This window comes from Anolis carolinensis, unplaced genomic scaffold, assembly GCF_035594765.1.
Source record: "Anolis carolinensis isolate JA03-04 unplaced genomic scaffold, rAnoCar3.1.pri scaffold_7, whole genome shotgun sequence".
Taxonomy (NCBI): Eukaryota; Metazoa; Chordata; class Lepidosauria; order Squamata; family Dactyloidae; genus Anolis; species Anolis carolinensis.
In genome coordinates, this window is record NW_026943818.1 from 32852639 (window position 1) to 32872795 (window position 20157).

At 43.7% G+C, this 20157-nt stretch overlaps 1 protein-coding gene across 5 annotated transcripts in view; it reads left to right on the forward strand.

Annotated features, from left to right (window-relative positions):
• dot1l (DOT1 like histone lysine methyltransferase) overlaps nt 1–20157 on the forward strand; it is a 76053-nt gene that overhangs the window by 36304 nt on the left and 19592 nt on the right. For all 5 annotated transcript variants that reach the window (XR_010000230.1, XR_010000229.1, XR_010000228.1 and 2 more), the window contains exons 17-21: nt 7623–7724; nt 7839–7976; nt 12087–12212; nt 15956–16464; nt 19984–20095. Coding sequence is in view for 1 of the 5 variants with exons in the window: in XM_062960096.1 (XP_062816166.1) it covers nt 7623–7724; nt 7839–7976; nt 12087–12212; nt 15956–16464; nt 19984–20095 (987 nt within the window). In the remaining 4 variants the exon portion in view is untranslated. The remainder of the gene's footprint in view (nt 1–7622; nt 7725–7838; nt 7977–12086; nt 12213–15955; nt 16465–19983; nt 20096–20157) is intronic.

Genomic DNA, 20157 nt, shown 5'->3' on the forward strand with positions numbered 1-20157 from the left:
AAGACTCTCCTTGCCCCCCTCTCCTTATGGGGTGCCTTCAAGTCCCGAGTCTCTCCTTGCCCCCCTCTCCTTATGGGGTGCCGTCAAGTCCCAAGACTCTCCTTGCCCCCCTCTCCTTATGGGGTGCCTTCAAGTCCCGAGTCTCTCCTTGCCCCCCTCTACTTATGGGGTGCCGTCAAGTCCCAAGACTCTCCTTGCCCCCCTCTCCTTATGGGGTGCCTTCAAGTCCCGAGTCTCTCCTTGCCCCCCTCTCCTTATGGGGTGCCTTCAAGTCCCAAGACTCTCCTTGCCCCCCTCTCCTTATGGGGTGCCTTCAAGTCCCAAGACTCTCCTTGCCCCCCTCTCCTTATGGGGTGCCGTCAAGTCCCGAGTCTCTCCTTGCCCCCCTCTCCTTATGGGGTGCCTTCAAGTCCCGAGTCTCTCCTTGCCCCCCTCTCCTTATGGGGTGCCTTCAAGTCCCAAGACTCTCCTTGCCCCCCTCTCCTTATGGGGTGCCTTCAAGTCCCAAGACTCTCCTTGCCCCCCTCTCCTTATGGGGTGCCTTCAAGTCCCAAGACTCTCCTTGCCCCCCTCTCCTTATGGGGTGCCGTCAAGTCCCAAGACTCTCCTTGCCCCCCTCTCCTTATGGGGTGCCTTCAAGTCCCGAGTCTCTCCTTGCCCCCCTCTCCTTATGGGGTGCCTTCAAGTCCCGAGTCTCTCCTTGCCCCCCTCTCCTTATGGGGTGCCGTCAAGTCCCAAGACTCTCCTTGCCCCCCTCTCCTTATGGGGTGCCTTCAAGTCCCGAGTCTCTCCTTGCCCCCCTCTCCTTATGGGGTGCCGTCAAGTCCCGAGTCTCTCCTTGCCCCCCTCTCCTTATGGGGTGCCTTCAAGTCCCGAGTCTCTCCTTGCCCCCCTCTCCTTATGGGGTGCCTTCAAGTCCCGAGTCTCTCCTTGCCCCCCTCTCCTTATGGGGTGCCGTCAAGTCCCGAGTCTCTCCTTGCCCCCCTCTCCTTATGGGGTGCCGTCAAGTCACAAGACTCTCCTTGCCCCCCTCTCCTTATGGGGTGCCTTCAAGTCCCGAGTCTCTCCTTGCCCCCCTCTCCTTATGGGGTGCCGTCAAGTCCCGAGTCTCTCCTTGCCCCCCTCTCCTTATGGGGTGCCTTCAAGTCCCGAGTCTCTCCTTGCCCCCCTCTCCTTATGGGGTGCCTTCAAGTCCCAAGACTCTCCTTGCCCCCCTCTCCTTATGGGGTGCCTTCAAGTCCCAAGACTCTCCTTGCCCCCCTCTCCTTATGGGGTGCCGTCAAGTCCCGAGTCTCTCCTTGCCCCCCTCTCCTTATGGGGTGCCGTCAAGTCCCAAGACTCTCCTTGCCCCCCTCTCCTTATGGGGTGCCGTCAAGTCCCAAGACTCTCCTTGCCCCCCTCTCCTTATGGGGTGCCGTCAAGTCCCGAGTCTCTCCTTGCCCCCCTCTCCTTATGGGGTGCCGTCAAGTCCCAAGACTCTCCTTGCCCCCCTCTCCTTATGGGGTGCCTTCAAGTCCCGAGTCTCTCCTTGCCCCCCTCTCCTTATGGGGTGCCGTCAAGTCCCAAGACTCTCCTTGCCCCCCTCTCCTTATGGGGTGCCGTCAAGTCCCAAGACTCTCCTTGCCCCCCTCTCCTTATGGGGTGCCTTCAAGTCCCGAGTCTCTCCTTGCCCCCCTCTCCTTATGGGGTGCCGTCAAGTCCCAAGACTCTCCTTGCCCCCCTCTCCTTATGGGGTGCCTTCAAGTCCCGAGTCTCTCCTTGCCCCCCTCTCCTTATGGGGTGCCGTCAAGTCCCAAGACTCTCCTTGCCCCCCTCTCCTTATGGGGTGCCTTCAAGTCCCGAGTCTCTCCTTGCCCCCCTCTCCTTATGGGGTGCCTTCAAGTCCCAAGACTCTCCTTGCCCCCCTCTCCTTATGGGGTGCCTTCAAGTCCCGAGTCTCTCCTTGCCCCCCTCTCCTTATGGGGTGCCGTCAAGTCCCAAGACTCTCCTTGCCCCCCTCTCCTTATGGGGTGCCTTCAAGTCCCAAGACTCTCCTTGCCCCCCTCTCCTTATGGGGTGCCTTCAAGTCCCAAGACTCTCCTTGCCCCCCTCTCCTTATGGGGTGCCTTCAAGTCCCAAGACTCTCCTTGCCCCCCTCTCCTTATGGGGTGCCGTCAAGTCCCAAGACTCTCCTTGCCCCCCTCTCCTTATGGGGTGCCTTCAAGTCCCGAGTCTCTCCTTGCCCCCCTCTCCTTATGGGGTGCCTTCAAGTCCCGAGTCTCTCCTTGCCCCCCTCTCCTTATGGGGTGCCGTCAAGTCCCAAGACTCTCCTTGCCCCCCTCTCCTTATGGGGTGCCTTCAAGTCCCGAGTCTCTCCTTGCCCCCCTCTCCTTATGGGGTGCCGTCAAGTCCCGAGTCTCTCCTTGCCCCCCTCTCCTTATGGGGTGCCTTCAAGTCCCGAGTCTCTCCTTGCCCCCCTCTCCTTATGGGGTGCCTTCAAGTCCCGAGTCTCTCCTTGCCCCCCTCTCCTTATGGGGTGCCGTCAAGTCACAAGACTCTCCTTGCCCCCCTCTCCTTATGGGGTGCCTTCAAGTCCCGAGTCTCTCCTTGCCCCCCTCTCCTTATGGGGTGCCGTCAAGTCCCGAGTCTCTCCTTGCCCCCCTCTCCTTATGGGGTGCCTTCAAGTCCCGAGTCTCTCCTTGCCCCCCTCTCCTTATGGGGTGCCTTCAAGTCCCGAGTCTCTCCTTGCCCCCCTCTCCTTATGGGGTGCCGTCAAGTCCCGAGTCTCTCCTTGCCCCCCTCTCCTTATGGGGTGCCTTCAAGTCCCAAGACTCTCCTTGCCCCCCTCTCCTTATGGGGTGCCGTCAAGTCCCAAGACTCTCCTTGCCCCCCTCTCCTTATGGGGTGCCGTCAAGTCCCGAGTCTCTCCTTGCCCCCCTCTCCTTATGGGGTGCCTTCAAGTCCCGAGTCTCTCCTTGCCCCCCTCTCCTTATGGGGTGCCTTCAAGTCCCAAGACTCTCCTTGCCCCCCTCTCCTTATGGGGTGCCTTCAAGTCCCGAGTCTCTCCTTGCCCCCCTCTCCTTATGGGGTGCCTTCAAGTCCCAAGACTCTCCTTGCCCCCCTCTCCTTATGGGGTGCCGTCAAGTCCCAAGACTCTCCTTGCCCCCCTCTCCTTATGGGGTGCCGTCAAGTCCCGAGTCTCTCCTTGCCCCCCTCTCCTTATGGGGTGCCTTCAAGTCCCGAGTCTCTCCTTGCCCCCCTCTCCTTATGGGGTGCCTTCAAGTCCCAAGACTCTCCTTGCCCCCCTCTCCTTATGGGGTGCCGTCAAGTCCCAAGACTCTCCTTGCCCCCCTCTCCTTATGGGGTGCCTTCAAGTCCCGAGTCTCTCCTTGCCCCCCTCTCCTTATGGGGTGCCGTCAAGTCCCAAGACTCTCCTTGCCCCCCTCTCCTTATGGGGTGCCTTCAAGTCCCGAGTCTCTCCTTGCCCCCCTCTCCTTATGGGGTGCCGTCAAGTCCCAAGACTCTCCTTGCCCCCCTCTCCTTATGGGGTGCCTTCAAGTCCCGAGTCTCTCCTTGCCCCCCTCTCCTTATGGGGTGCCGTCAAGTCCCAAGACTCTCCTTGCCCCCCTCTCCTTATGGGGTGCCGTCAAGTCCCAAGACTCTCCTTGCCCCCCTCTCCTTATGGGGTGCCTTCAAGTCCCAAGACTCTCCTTGCCCCCCTCTCCTTATGGGGTGCCTTCAAGTCCCAAGACTCTCCTTGCCCCCCTCTCCTTATGGGGTGCCTTCAAGTCCCAAGACTCTCCTTGCCCCCCTCTCCTTATGGGGTGCCGTCAAGTCCCAAGACTCTCCTTGCCCCCCTCTCCTTATGGGGTGCCTTCAAGTCCCGAGTCTCTCCTTGCCCCCCTCTCCTTATGGGGTGCCTTCAAGTCCCGAGTCTCTCCTTGCCCCCCTCTCCTTATGGGGTGCCGTCAAGTCCCAAGACTCTCCTTGCCCCCCTCTCCTTATGGGGTGCCTTCAAGTCCCGAGTCTCTCCTTGCCCCCCTCTCCTTATGGGGTGCCGTCAAGTCCCGAGTCTCTCCTTGCCCCCCTCTCCTTATGGGGTGCCTTCAAGTCCCGAGTCTCTCCTTGCCCCCCTCTCCTTATGGGGTGCCTTCAAGTCCCGAGTCTCTCCTTGCCCCCCTCTCCTTATGGGGTGCCGTCAAGTCCCGAGTCTCTCCTTGCCCCCCTCTCCTTATGGGGTGCCGTCAAGTCACAAGACTCTCCTTGCCCCCCTCTCCTTATGGGGTGCCTTCAAGTCCCGAGTCTCTCCTTGCCCCCCTCTCCTTATGGGGTGCCGTCAAGTCCCGAGTCTCTCCTTGCCCCCCTCTCCTTATGGGGTGCCTTCAAGTCCCGAGTCTCTCCTTGCCCCCCTCTCCTTATGGGGTGCCTTCAAGTCCCAAGACTCTCCTTGCCCCCCTCTCCTTATGGGGTGCCTTCAAGTCCCAAGACTCTCCTTGCCCCCCTCTCCTTATGGGGTGCCGTCAAGTCCCGAGTCTCTCCTTGCCCCCCTCTCCTTATGGGGTGCCGTCAAGTCCCAAGACTCTCCTTGCCCCCCTCTCCTTATGGGGTGCCGTCAAGTCCCAAGACTCTCCTTGCCCCCCTCTCCTTATGGGGTGCCGTCAAGTCCCGAGTCTCTCCTTGCCCCCCTCTCCTTATGGGGTGCCGTCAAGTCCCAAGACTCTCCTTGCCCCCCTCTCCTTATGGGGTGCCTTCAAGTCCCAAGACTCTCCTTGCCCCCCTCTCCTTATGGGGTGCCTTCAAGTCCCAAGACTCTCCTTGCCCCCCTCTCCTTATGAGGTGCCTTCAAGTCCCAAGACTCTCCTTGCCCCCCTCTCCTTATGGGGTGCCGTCAAGTCCCAAGACTCTCCTTGCCCCCCTCTCCTTATGGGGTGCCTTCAAGTCCCAAGACTCTCCTTGCCCCCCTCTCCTTATGAGGTGCCTTCAAGTCCCAAGACTCTCCTTGCCCCCCTCTCCTTATGGGGTGCCGTCAAGTCCCAAGACTCTCCTTGCCCCCCTCTCCTTATGGGGTGCCTTCAAGTCCCAAAACTCTCCTTGCCCCCCTCTCCTTATGGGGTGCCGTCAAGTCCCAAGACTCTCCTTGCCCCCCTCTCCTTATGGGGTGCCGTCAAGTCCCAAGACTCTGCTTGCCCCCCTCTCCTTATGGGGTGCCTTCAAGTCCCAAGACTCTCCTTGCCCCCCTCTCCTTATGAGGTGCCTTCAACTCCCGAGTCTCTCCTTGCCCCCCTCTCCTTATGGGGTGCCTTCAAGTCCCAAGACTCTCCTTGCCCCTCTCTCCTTATGGGGTGCCTTCAAGTCCCAAGACTCTCCTTGCCCCCCTCTCCTTATGGGGTGCCTTCAAGTCCCGAGTCTCTCCTTGCCCCCCTCTCCTTATGGGGTGCCTTCAAGTCCCAAGACTCTCCTTGCCCCCCTCTCCTTATGGGGTGCCTTCAAGTCCCAAGACTCTCCTTGCCCCCCTCTCCTTATGGGGTGCCTTCAAGTCCCAAGACTCTCCTTGCCCCCCTCTCCTTATGGGGTGCCTTCAAGTCCCAAGACTCTCCTTGCCCCCCTCTCCTTATGGGGTGCCGTCAAGTCCCAAGACTCTCCTTGCCCCCCTCTCCTTATAGGGTGCCGTCAAGTCCCAAGACTCTCCTTGCCCCCCTCTCCTTATGGGGTGCCTTCAAGTCCCAAGACTCTCCTTGCCCCCCTCTCCTTATGAGGTGCCTTCAACTCCCGAGTCTCTCCTTGCCCCCCTCTCCTTATGGGGTGCCTTCAAGTCCCAAGACTCTCCTTGCCCCCCTCTCCTTATGGGGTGCCTTCAAGTCCCAAGACTCTCCTTGCCCCCCTCTCCTTATGGGGTGCCTTCAAGTCCCGAGTCTCTCCTTGCCCCCCTCTCCTTATGGGGTGCCGTCAAGTCCCGAGTCTCTCCTTGCCCCCCTCTCCTTATGGGGTGCCTTCAAGTCCCAAGACTCTCCTTGCCCCCCTCTCCTTATGGGGTGCCTTCAAGTCCCGAGTCTCTCCTTGCCCCCCTCTCCTTATGGGGTGCCGTCAAGTCCCGAGTCTCTCCTTGCCCCCCTCTCCTTATGGGGTGCCTTCAAGTCCCGAGTCTCTCCTTGCCCCCCTCTCCTTATGGGGTGCCTTCAAGTCCCAAGACTCTCCTTGCCCCCCTCTCCTTATGGGGTGCCTTCAAGTCCCGAGTCTCTCCTTGCCCCCCTCTCCTTATGGGGTGCCTTCAAGTCCCGAGTCTCTCCTTGCCCCCCTCTCCTTATGGGGTGCCGTCAAGTCCCAAGACGTACAGTGAGAACGGACTTTGAGAGAGACGGACATGCAGCATGTGTCCGGATAGTTTGGGAGCTTAGTGCTGTCAATATTGTAAACAAAGCCTCCAGAGCCGCTGAGTTTCAGCAGACATAAATCAACGAAGGTGTCGTGCTTTGTCAGTATGGGTTTGACGTTCCAAAGATGGGTCTTCATAATCCCGAGTTGTAGTCCTCCACTTGCCTCCATTTCTGGAGTGCTTTGAGCCTCAAGAGTAATAACAACAACAATAATATAAATAATAATAACAACAATAATATGCCCAGTGAACTCACGTTGTAATTCTTTGTTCACATATCTTTCCAATAATAATAAATAGATAAAAACAAATAATAGATAATAATTGTAATAATAATAATAATGATAGGGTAAAATAATAAAGGTAATAATAATAATAAGTGTTCGACTTGTGATTTTGTGATACGAAATCCAGCATGTCTATCTTGTTTGCTGTGTCATAACAAAATAATAATAATAGAGTAAAATAAATGTAATAATACTAGAGTAAAATAAATGTAATAATAGTAGAGTACAATAAACATAATAATAATATAATAAAGTAATAAATGTAGTAATAGAGTAAAATAAATGCAGTAATAGAGTAAAATAATAAATGTAATAATAATAATAGAGTAAAATAAATGTAATAATAATTGTAGAGTAAAATAAATATAAGACAGTAATAAATATAATAATAATAATAATAATAGAGTAAAATAAATGTAATAAATATAATGAGTAAAATAATAAATGTGATAATAATGATAGAGTAAAATAAATGTAATACAGTAATAACAGCAATAATAAATAATAATAGAGTAAAGATAATAAGAATAGAGTAAAATAAATGTAATAAATATAAATAAATAAATAAATATAAATAAATATAATGAGTAAAATAATAAATGTAATAATAATGATAGAGTAAAATAAATGTGATAAATAAATAATAAAATGAATGTAATAATAATAGAGTAAAATAATAAATGTAATGATAATAAGAATAGAGTAGAATAAATGTAATAAAGATAATAACAGAGTAAAATAATACATGTAATGATAGAGTACACTAAATGTAATAATAATAAACTAAATATAATAATAGTAAAATAATTCATGTCATAATAATAATACTAGAGGAAAATAAATGTAATTATAATAGAGTAAAATAAATATAATAATAGTGGAATAATAATAGAATAAAATAATAAATGTAATAATAATAATCCAGTAAAATGATATTTGTAATAATAATAAATTTCTACCGATTCTTTCTCTTATTGTCTCAGGAAAAGAATACTCACTTGCTCGGCAAGGCCCAGCAGTTGTTTACTCACTGTCAGGCGCAAAAGGAAGAGATCAAGCGACTGTTCCAGCAAAAGCTGGATGAGGTAGGCCCTTCCGCACAACTGACAATGCCAGACACAGATAATAATAATAATAATAATAATAATAATAATAATAATAATAATAATAATAATAATATTTCTGTCTTCCTCGGCCAGCTTGGGGTGAAGGCCCTGACCTACAACGACCTCATCCAGGCGCAGAAGGAGATCTCGGCCCACAACCAGCAGCTGAAGGAGCAGAGCAAACAGTTGGAGAAGGACAACGGAGAGCTCCGGAGCCAGAGTTTGCAGCTGGTAGGTGCCCACCGGGTTGTTTTTGCATCCTTTCCGGTCCTCCAAAACCTTAAATCCACCCTGGAGCCCCAGGCTATAAGCAGTGCAAGCTGTTTATTGAAAATAATATGTAAGTCTCACGGAAAAAGGCCTTGATTTTAGCGTTAAGAGGAACCTCTTCTGAGAGCGAGCTCAGAGGTGGTAACTTTGCTCATCGAGAGGTTTGAACTTGAAATGATGCATTTTAATATATTGGGTTTATGGTTCCCGTCTCCTTGATCAGGTCATGTGTTATTTATTGCTATAATTGTATTATTATAACATGTGTTGTTATGTTGCTGTGTAATGTTTGTGTTGCTTTTATGATTGGAAACCACCCTGAGTCCCATCCGGGAGATAGGGCGGTATATAAATAAAGTTTTATTATTATTATTATTATTATTTTATTTTTATTTTTCTAAAATATTTTTATTGAAGTTTAGAGTAAATTAACATCAAAAGAGTGAGAACATTTGATTGTATAAAAAGTAGGAAAACTGCGATTAAAAAAGATCAAAAGGGGAGAGAGAGAAAAAAACTAAAAAACAAAGCTAAAGTGTCCATATTTATATAAAAAATAAAATAAATAAATCTGGACAAATGGTGATATAAAAATGTAGTAGTAGTAGTAGTAGTAGTACAAATAGTCAGGATTTCCAAGCAGTATGTCATCATTTGGTTAAGTCAATATTTCATTAAGGCTAGTAATAATGTTCTTTCTCCTAGAATAGTATATTTTTGCTTTTTAGTACATTAAGAATACTTTTTAATGTATTTCCTTAGATGGTAGAATATAAATGCCTGCATTTCAGGCAGAATTATCCTATGGTCTGTATCCTATGGTATCACTTTTTTATTTTAAGAATGTTCTTGTATTATATAAAATAAAGCATAATAAATTATAATATGCAGGCAGTGAGTCAGAGCATTTCTACAAATATATAGACTAGGATGTCTTAATGAAAATACCAATGTTGAATCCATCCTGTTCTAATTATACAGTAGAGTCTCACTTATCCAACACTCGCTTATCCAACGTTCTGGATTATCCAACGCATTTTTGTAGTCAGTGTTTTCAATATATCGTGATATTTTGGTGCTAAATTCGTAAATACAATAATTACAACATAACATTACTGCGTATTGAACTACTTTTTCTGTCAAATTTGTTGTTAAAGATGATGTTTTAGTGCTTAATTTGTAAAATCATAACCTAATTTGATGTTTAATAGGCTTTTCCTTAATCCCTCCTTATTATCCAACATATTCGCTTATCCAAGCTTCTGCCAGCCCATTTAGCTTGGATAAGTGAGACTCTACTGTACTAACTATTGTTCCAGAGGTCATCAATTAAACAGTCTAGCTCCCTGCTTTTCCAGTAAAGCACTCCAGTAAGATATCCCAGATTATTATTACGCCTTTTGCCTTGAGCCTTGTTCCAGTTCTTGTTCTTGTTCCTGGGTATTTTGGATTAACATGTCATGCTCCTAAAAGCCTTGCAATTTGAATCTCCTGTCCCAGTTCCTGTTTTTGGTTCAAGGCACGAAAGTCCACAGGAAACATGAAACCTCTCGATGAGCAAAGTTACCACCTCTGAGCTCACTCACAGAAGCAGTTCCTCTTAAACAGGGGTCCCCAAACTAAGGCCCGGGGGCCAGATGCGGCCCTCCGAGGTCATTTACCTGGCCCCCGCCCTCAGTTTTATAATATAACTAGCTGTGCCCGGCCACGCGTTGCTGTGGTGTTGTCTGGTGGTGTTGGTGAGAAATTGTTGAGGTTGTGGTGGTATTGAATGTCTATTGCAGGGGTCCTCAAACTTTTTAAGTGGAGGGCCGGTTCATGGTCCCTCAGATTGTTGAGGGGCCGAATTATCATTTGAAAAAAAATGAACAAATTCCTATGCACACTGCACATGTCTTATTTGCAGTACAAAACCCCGCAACAACAATCATTTATTTATTTATTTATTTATTTGCTAAATTTATACTCCACTCTCTCTCACCCCAAAGGGGATTCAGAGCAGCTTACAAGTTGTATGTACATACAATATATTATATTATTAGCATAGCACAATATTAGCATTATATATTACTATATTGTACTATACCACTGTACCATATTCTTATTAGTAATATTACATTTAATATATAATTAATATTATTATATTATACACTATTATTACAGTGTATTAATATTATTATTAGCCACCCTGAGTCCCCTACTGGGTGGGAAGGGCGGGGTAGAAATACCATAATAATTAAATATTATATTGTACTACATTATAATATTATTATCAATATTATATGTATACACAATATATTATATTATTACCATAGCACAATATTAGTAAATGAATGAACAATACAATATTTAAAAATAAAAACAATTTTAACCAACATAAACCTATCAGGATTTCAATGGGAAGTGTGGGCCTGCTTCTGCCCAATGAGATAGTCAAGTTAAGTAGGATTGTTGTTGTTGTTGTTGTTGTTGTTGTTGTTGTTGTGTGCCTTCAAGTCATTTCAGACTTTGGGTGAGCCTAAGTCTAAAACTGAGGGCGGGGGCCGGGTAAATGACCTTGGAGGGCCGGATCCGGCCCCCGGGCCTTAGTTTGGGGACCCCTGGTCTATTGTATGGTTGTCTTTATGTTTAGTATGCACACTGAAGTGTATTATATGGCAGTGTGGACTCAAGATAATCCAGTTCAAAGCAGATAATATAAGATTCTAAATGCATTATATAGATGTGGAAGGGCCTTGAGTCTACACTGCCATATAATCCAGTTAAAATTTGATAATCTGTGGAAGAGGCCTAAGTGAGGCCTAAGTCTTCCTGTCCCCTGGGCTGAGTAGGTTTGCTAGGAGACCAAGTGGGCGGAGCTTAGCCTTCTAACTGGCAGCAATTGGATAAAAACATTTATTCCTCTCCCTCTAATTAGGACTTTATTTTTCTTTTCTTTTTGTTGTATCAACCTAGAGGCATGGATGAGGGGTTGTGCTGTCAATTTTCGAGGTTGTGGGGTGTTTACTTTTGTTGTTTTGTCTGCTGCCGTGATACCATCACTCTTTTATATATATAGATATATTGTATATACATATAATATTGATAATAATATTATAATGTAATACAATATAACACTAATAATAATACCATATAATAATATTAATTCTATATTCTATATTACATATAATATTACTAATAATATTACAGTATGGTGCTATAGTTCAATATAGTAATATATAATGCTATGCTAATAATATAATATATTGTATGTACATATAATTTGTAAGCCACTCTGAGTCCCCTTTGGGGTCAGAAGGGTGTGATACAAATGTAGTAAATAAAGGCAGTAAATAAATAAATACTAAATAAATACATTTTAGACTTAGGCTCGCCCAAAGTCTGAAATGACTTGAAGGCACACAACAACAACAACAACAATCCTAATTAACTTGACTAAATACATAATAATAAATAAATAAATTTTAGACTTAGGCTCGCCCAAAGTCTGAAATGACTTGAAGGCACACAACAACAACAACAACAACAACAACAACAACAACCCTAATTAACTTGACTAAATACATAATAATAAATAAATAAATTTTAGACTTAGGCTCGCCCAAAGTCTGAAATGACTTGAAGGCACACAACAACAACAACAACAACCCTAATTAACTTGACTATTTCATTGGCCAGAAGCAGGAGCACACTTTCCATTGAAATCCTGATAAATGTATGTTGGTTAAAATTATTTTTATTTTTAAATATTGTATTGTTCTTTCGTTGTTGTTGTTGTTGTTTTTGCACTACAAATAAGACATGTGCAGTGTGCATCGGAATTTTTTTTTTTTTTTCCAAATGATAATCCGGCCCCTCAACAGTCTGAAGGATTGTGGACCGGCCCTCGGCTTAAAAAGTTTGAGGACCCCTGCTCTTAAAGCTAAATTCAAGGCCTCTTTCCGTGGGAGGTTTGCTCAAAATCCTTTCGCATTGGTAACCCTTTGCTCCAGCTCAGATGCAGGATACAACCGTTATGATGTTATTAATAGCCGAGCTATACTCTGTTGTTTTTCTCCTTTGTGCTCCTAGCTGAAGGCCCGTTGCGAGGAGCTGAAGCTGGACTGGTCGACCCTTTCACTGGAGAACCTGCTCAAGGAGAAGCAAGCACTGAAGAGCCAGATCTCCGAGAAGCAGAAGCACTGCTTGGAGTTGCAGGTGAGCGGCAGAACCGGAGTTGTAAATGTATGTATTTACTAGCTGTGCCCGGCCATGCGTTGCTGTGACGTATGGGAATCTTTTGTTGGTCAGATGGAATTCCCCTGTTTTCAGAGTGTTGCTCTTTCTTTAATGTCCTGATTTTAGAGATTCTATTGTTCTGTTTTATTATACCACAGTAATTTTTATATATTATATTGATAATAACCTTATAATATTTGTCGAAGGCTTTCATGGCCAGGATCACAGGGTTGTTGTGTGTCTTTCGGGCTGTGTGGCCATGTTCCAGAAGCATTCTCTCCTGACGTTTCGCCCACATCTATGGCAGGCATCCTCAGAGGTTGTGAGGTATGGAGAAAACTAAGCAAAGAGGTAAATATATATCTGTGGAAAGTCTAGGGTGAGAGAGGTCACTGTGAATGTTGTGTAGTTAATCACTTTAATTAGCATTGAAAAGCTTATCTGCTGTCTTCTTCCTGCCTCTGGGGCATCCTTTGTTTAGAGTCGTTAACTGCCCTAGGTTGATTCATGTCTGGAAATCCTCTGTTTTCAGAGTATTGCTTTGTAAATAAAATAAATAAGTAAATAAAAAGCAATACTCTGAAAACAGAGGATTTCCAGACATGAATCAACCAAGGGCAGTTAACGACTCTAAACAAAGGATGCCCCAGAGGCAGGAAGAAGACAGCAGATAAGCTTTTCAATGCTAATTAAAGTGATTAACTACACAACATTCACCCTGACCTCTCTCACCCTAGACTTTCCACAGATATATATTTACCTCTTTGCTTAGTTTTCTCCATACCTCACAACCTCTGAGGATGCCTGCCATAGATGTGGGCGAAACGTCAGGAGAGAATGCTTCTAGAACATGGCCACACAGCCCGAAAGACACACAACAACCCTTATAATATTTGCTTTGAACTGGTTTATATAAGGCCCTTCTACACAGCTGTATAAAATCCACACTGGAGTGGATTATATGACAGTGTGGACTCAAGATAATCCAGTGCAAAGCAGATAATATAAGATTATAAATGGGTTATATAGCTGAGTCTGCACTGCCATATAATCCAGTGAAAATCAGATAATCTGTATTTTATAGGCAGTGTGGAAGAGGCCTAAGTGAGGCCTAACTCTGCCTGTCCCCTGGGCTGAGTGGGTTGCTAGGAGACCAAGTGGACGGAGTTTAGCCTTCTAACTGGCAGCAATTGGATAAAAACAATAATTCCTCTCCCTCTAATTAGGATTTCTTTTTCTTTTCTTTTTGTTGTATGAACGTAGAGGCGTGGATGATGGGTTGTGTTGTCAAATTTCGAGGTTGGGGGGCCTGTACTTTTGTTGTTTTGTGGGTCGCCGTGATGCCATCACTCTTTTATATATATATATATATATATAGATGGATAGATTGTTATTGTTCATAATATATATCTATTGAGAGTGCTTCAATTGCACTATATATTGTATTATATTACAGTATTATTATCAATATTAAATGCATCTAAAATATATTATATTATGATATATTATTGTATTTTTATGCAATATATATATATATGTATATAATATCTATTGGGAGTGCTTTGAATGCCCTATGTATTATATTACATTAAAATATCAATATTATATGCATGTACAATATATTATATATTATTGTATATTTTATATACAATATATGTTATAATGTATTGTATATAATATATATCTATTGGGAGGGCTTTGATTGCACTGTGTAATGTATTGTATTACATTACAATTTTATTTTCAATATTAAATGCATCTAAAATATATTATATTATGATACATTATTGTATATATATATATATATACACACACACACATCATATATCTATTGGGAGTGCTTTAAGTGCACTATGTATTATATTATATTACAATATTATCAATATTATATGCATGTACAATATATTATATATTGTATATTTTATATACAATATATGTTATATTATAATGTATTGTATATAATATATATCTATTGGGAGGGCTTCGATTGCACTGTGTAATATATTGTATTACATTACAATTTTATTATCAATATTATATACATTATTATAGGTTGCATATTTTATATATATATATAATATAATATAATATATTGTGTATAATATATATCTATTGGGAGGGCTTTGATTGCACTGTGTAATATATTGTATTACATTACAATTTTATTATCAATATTATATACATTATTATAGGTTGTATATTTTATATATAATATATTGTATGTAATATATATCTATTGGGAGGGCTTCGATTGCACTATGTATTACATTACAATGTTATTCTCAATATTATATGGATCTACAATATATTATTATATATATTACTAGCTGTGCCCAGCCACGCGTTGCTGTGTCAAAGTGGTGGTGGTATTGGTTAAAAGTTGTTGTGGAATTTTTATTTGACGTTATATGTATTTTTTAAATTAATTTTATTGTAACGTATCTTTTTTATTTATTATATTTTATTATTTTGTTGTATTATTTTTAGTTATTTTGTTATAGTATTTTATTGTATTATTTTTTTAGTGTTTTTAATTATTTTTAGATTATTTTTTTTATTGGGTTGCTAGGAGACCAAGTTGGAGGAGCTTAGCCTTCTAACTGGCAGCAATAGGATAAAAACAGTTATTCCTCTCCCTCTAATTAGGACTTTATTTTTCTTTTCTTTTTGTTGTATCAACCTAGAGGCATGGATGATGGGTTGTGTTGTCAAATTTCGAGGTTGGGGGGCCTGTAGTTTTGTTGTTTTGTGGGTCGCCGTGATGCCATCACTCTTTTATATATATAGATTGTAGGTTGTATATTTTATATACATATATAATATAATATATTGTGTATAATATATATCTATTGGGAGGGCTTCGATTGCACTATGTATTACATTACAATGTTATTATCAGTATTATATGAATCTACAATATATTATTATATATATTACTAGCTGTGCCCAGCCACGCGTTGCTGTGGCATTTTCTGGTGGTGTTGGTGAGAAATTGTTGAGTTAGTGGTGGTATTGAATGTCTGTTGTATGGTAGTCTTTATGTTTAGTATGCACACTGAAGTGGATTATATGGCAGTGTGGAGTCAAGATAATCCAGTTCAAAGCAGATAATATAAGATTCTAAATGGGTTATATAGCTGTGTGGAAGGGCCTTGAGTCTACACTGCCATATAATCCAGTTCAAATCTGATAATCTGTGAAAAAGGCCTAAGTGAGGCCTAACTGTGCCTGTCCCCTGGGCTGAGTAGGTTGCTAGGAGACCAAGTGGGCGGAGCTTAGCCTTCAAACTGGCAGCAATTGGATAAAAACAATTATTCCTCTCCCTCTAATTAGGACTTTATTTTTCTTTTCTTTTTGTTGTATCAACCTAGAGGCGTGGATGATGGGTTGTGTTGTCAAATTTCGAGGTTGGGGGGCCTGTAGTTTTGTTGTTTTGTGGGTCGCCGTGATGCCATCACTCTTTTATATATATAGATATATTACAAAATATAGAAAGCATGGCACATTGCCTGTTGTGGGTTTTGGCCTTTTTTTTGGGTGTTGTGATTGTATCTTTTGTGTGATTGTGTTGTATCTTACTGGAGGCAGGGATGATGGATTGTGTTGCCAATTTTAGAGTTTGGTGGGTGTTGGGTTTTGTTGTTTTGTGAGTTGCCGTGATGCCAAAAGCCTTTTATATATATAGATTGTAAATCCGTGCTCCCGCTCTTTCCGTCGTTCAGATCAGCATTGTGGAGCTGGAGAAGAGCCAGCGGCAGCAGGAGCTGCTCCAGCTGAAGTCGTGCATGCCGCCCGAGGAGTCCCTGCTGGCCCCGCCGCCCCGACACAAGGGCCCCCCCACCCGCGAGGCCGACCCCGACCCGGGCCTCTTCCCGCTGGAGCCGGAGGGCGCCAAGTTCCCGGCCCCCCTGCCCCCCCACCTCAACGGCATGAGCCCCGAGCTCTCCATGAACGGCCACGCCACGCCCTACGAGCTCCAGGGCGCCCTGGGACGGCCCCCCTCCAAGCAGAGCACCCCGCACTACCTGCCCCCCCACCTGGACCCCGACCTCGTCCCCTCCACGCCCAGCCACGGGCCCCGGCACAAGGCCGACCGGACCTCCTCCGCCTCCTCCGGCCTGGCCCTGCCCGACTACACCCGCTTCTCCCCGGCCAAGATCGCCCTCCGGAGGCACCTCAACCAGGACCACGTGGCGGGCGCCAAGGTCGCGTGCGGCGAGAACCACCAGAGGTGAGCTTTTGGGGGGATCCAAGTGGGCCCACGTGGTCCTCTCTCCGTCGTAATCACCCTACTTGCCATACATCTCTCTCAATAATAATAACAATATGTTTTTATCTCTCGGAAGTAATACTACTTACTATATATCTCTACTAGCTGTGCCCGGCCACGCGTTGCTGTGGCAAAGTCTGGTGGTGTTGGTGAGAACTTGTTGAGGTGGTGGTGGTATTGAATGTCTGTTGTATGGTTGTCCTTATGTTTAGTATGCATTTGGTTGTTTGTGTACTGGGAAAGTGGTGAGGGTAGAGGGGGTCTATGTCCCTGTGTAGTATTGTATAGTATTTTTACGTTGTCCATGTGTTGTGAATGCTTGGATTGTGTCCTGCTGCATAGTAGAAAGGGTTGGGCTGGATGGCCCTTAGGGGTCTCTCCAAACTCTTGTGCCTGTCCCCTGGGCTGAGTGCGTTGCTAGGAGACCAAGTGGGCGGAGCTTAGCCCTCTAACTGGCAGCAATTGGATAAAAACAATTATTCCTCTCCCTCTAATTAGGACTTTATTTTTCTTTTCTTTTGTTGTATCAACCTAGAGGCATGGATGAGGGGTTGTGCTGTCAATTTTCGAGGTTGTGGGGTGTTTACTTTTGTTGTTTTGTCCGCTGCCGTGATGCCATCACTCTTTTATATATCTCTATAATAATAGTAATAATAATAATGTATCTTTCAGTAGTAATCCTACTTACTATATCTTTCTCTCTAATAATAATAATAACAAATATGTATTTATCTCTCGGAAGTAATATTACTTACTATATATCTCTATAATAATCATAATAATAGTAGTAACAATAATGTCTATAATGTGTTCATCTCTGTTGTAGTCCTACTTACGATACATCTCTCTGTTTAATAATAATAATAATAATAATAATAATAATAATAACAATATGTTTTTATCTCTCGGAAGTAATACTACTTACTATATATCTCTATAATAATAGTAATAATAATAATGTATCTTTCAGTAGTAATCCTACTTACTATATCTTTCTCTCTAATAATAATAATAACAAATATGTATTTATCTCTCGGAAGTAATATTACTTACTATATCTCTCTATAATAATCATAATAATAGTAGTAACAATAATGTCTATAATGTGTTCATCTCTGTTGTAGTCCTACTTACCATACATCTCTCTGTTTAATAATAATAATAATAATAATATGTTTTTATCTCTCAGAAGTAATACTACTTACTATATATCTCAATAATAGTCATAATCATAATAATAGTAGCAATAGTAATAATTATAATGTCTTCATCTCTGAGTCGTAGTCCTGCTTGCCATACATCTCTCTCTCTCTTTAATAACAGTAATAATATGTTTTTATCTCTCGAAAGTAATACTATATATCTCTATAATAATAATATAATGTGTTCATCTTTCAGTCATAGTCCTACTTATCATACATCTCTCTCTCTTTAATAATAATAATAATAATAATAATATGTTTTTATCTCTCGGAAGTCATACTACTTACTGTATATCTCTATAATAATAATAATAGTAATCATAATAGTGTTTATCTTTCAGTAGTAATCCTATTTACTATATCTTTCTCGCTAATAATAATAATAACAAATATGTGTTTATCTCTCGGTAGTAATCCTACTTACTATATATCTCTCTTTAATAATAATAGTAATGTGTTTATCTCTCAGTAGTAGTCCTACTTACCATACATCTCTCTCTCTTTAATAATAATAATAAATATTATTATTATCATTATTATAGTGTGACACAGCAAACAAAACAGGTATGCTGGATTTCGTATCGCAAAATCACAAGTTAAACACTTCCCAAGTGTCTAGGACTGTGTGATGTATTATTATTATTACAGTAGAGTCTCACTTATCCAACACTTGCTTATCCAACGTTCTGGATTATCCAATGCATTTTTGTAGTCAATGTTTTCAATACATCGTGATATTTTGGTGCTAAACTCGTGAATACAGTAATCTTGTTTGCTGTGTCATAAAAATAATAATAATAATACAAATGTTCGACAGTGGCATTGAAGAAGGGAAAAATCCTTGAAAGTGAGGGCATCAATATGCCCAATGGCCAAACAATAAAGTGTCACCAGCCAGAGTCCTATAAATATCTGGGCATATTACAGCTGGACAACATCAAGCATGAACATGTGAAGACTGTGGTCAGTAAAGAATACACACAAAGGGTCAGTAAAATTCTCAAAAGCAAGCTCAATGGAGGCAACACCATCAAGGCCACAAACACCTGGGCCATACCTGTCATAAGATATACTGCTGGCATTATAAACTGGACACAGGCGGAACTGGACAATTTGGACAGAAAAACAAGAAAACTCATGACCATTCATCATTCACTGCACCCTCGCAGTGATGTTGACCGGCTGTATCTGCCTCGAAGATCAGGGGGCAGAGGACTCTTACAAGTAAAACAAGCAGAAGAAGAAGAAGAACATGCCCTGGCAGAAGATGGAAAGCAAAGTGAAGAACCTGCTTTGATTGAAGTCAAAAATCAGAAACTCCGCAAAGCACAGCAGACAAAAAACCAGTACAAGAAAACCGCACTACAAACTAGAACTGACAGCTGGCACAACAAAACATTGCATGGAAAGTTCCTTGACAAAATAGAAGGAAAAGCTGATAAAGAGAAGACCTGGCTGTGGCTCACGAATGGGACCCTGAAGAAGGAGACAGAAGGCCTGATCCTTGCAGCCCAGGAGCAAGACATCAGGACAAAGGCCATTCAGGCCAAGATCGAAAAATCAGCTGATGACCCAAAATGCAGACTCTGCAAGGAAACCGACGAAACCATGGATCATATCCTCAGCTGCTGTAAGAAAATTGCACAGACAGACTACAAACAGAGGCACAACTATGTGGCCCAAATGATTCATTGGAACTTCTGCCTCAAGTCCCACCTCCCAGCAGCAAAGAACTGGTGGGATCACAAACCTGCAAAGATCGTGGAAAATGAACACGCAAAGATACTGTGGGACTTCTGAATCCAGACTGACAAAGTTCTGGAACACAACACACCAGACATCACAGTTGTGGAAAAGAAAAAGGTTTGGATCATTGATGTCGCCATCCCAGGTGACAGTCGCATTGACGAAAAACAACAGGAAAAACTCAGCCGCTCTCAGGACCTCAAGATTGAACTTCAAAGACTCTGGCAGAAACCAGTGCAGGTGGTCCCGGTGGTGATGGGCACACTGGGTGCCGTGCCAAAAGATCTCAGCCGGCATTTGGAAACAATAGACATTGACAAAATTACGATCTGCCAACTGCAAAAGGCCACCCGACTGGGATCTGCACGCATCATCCGAAAATACGTCACACAGTCCTAGACACTTGGGAAGTGTTCGACTTGTGGTTTTGTGAAACGAAATCCAGCATATCTATCTTGTTTGCTGTGTCATACAACGTCGTTGTGTCAATAATAATAATAATAATAATAACAATAATACGTATGTGTTCCAGGGTGGAGCACCTCAAGGAGAACGGCCTGACCTTCCCGAGCCCGCCCGTGTCCAACGGCATCAAGATGAGCCCGGCGGACACCCGCCCGTCTTCTCCCGCCGCCAACGAGAAGGTGAGACGTGGTGGTTGGAACAGTGGTTTGCCCGTCGAGGTCTGTATGTCCGGAAGGTGTGA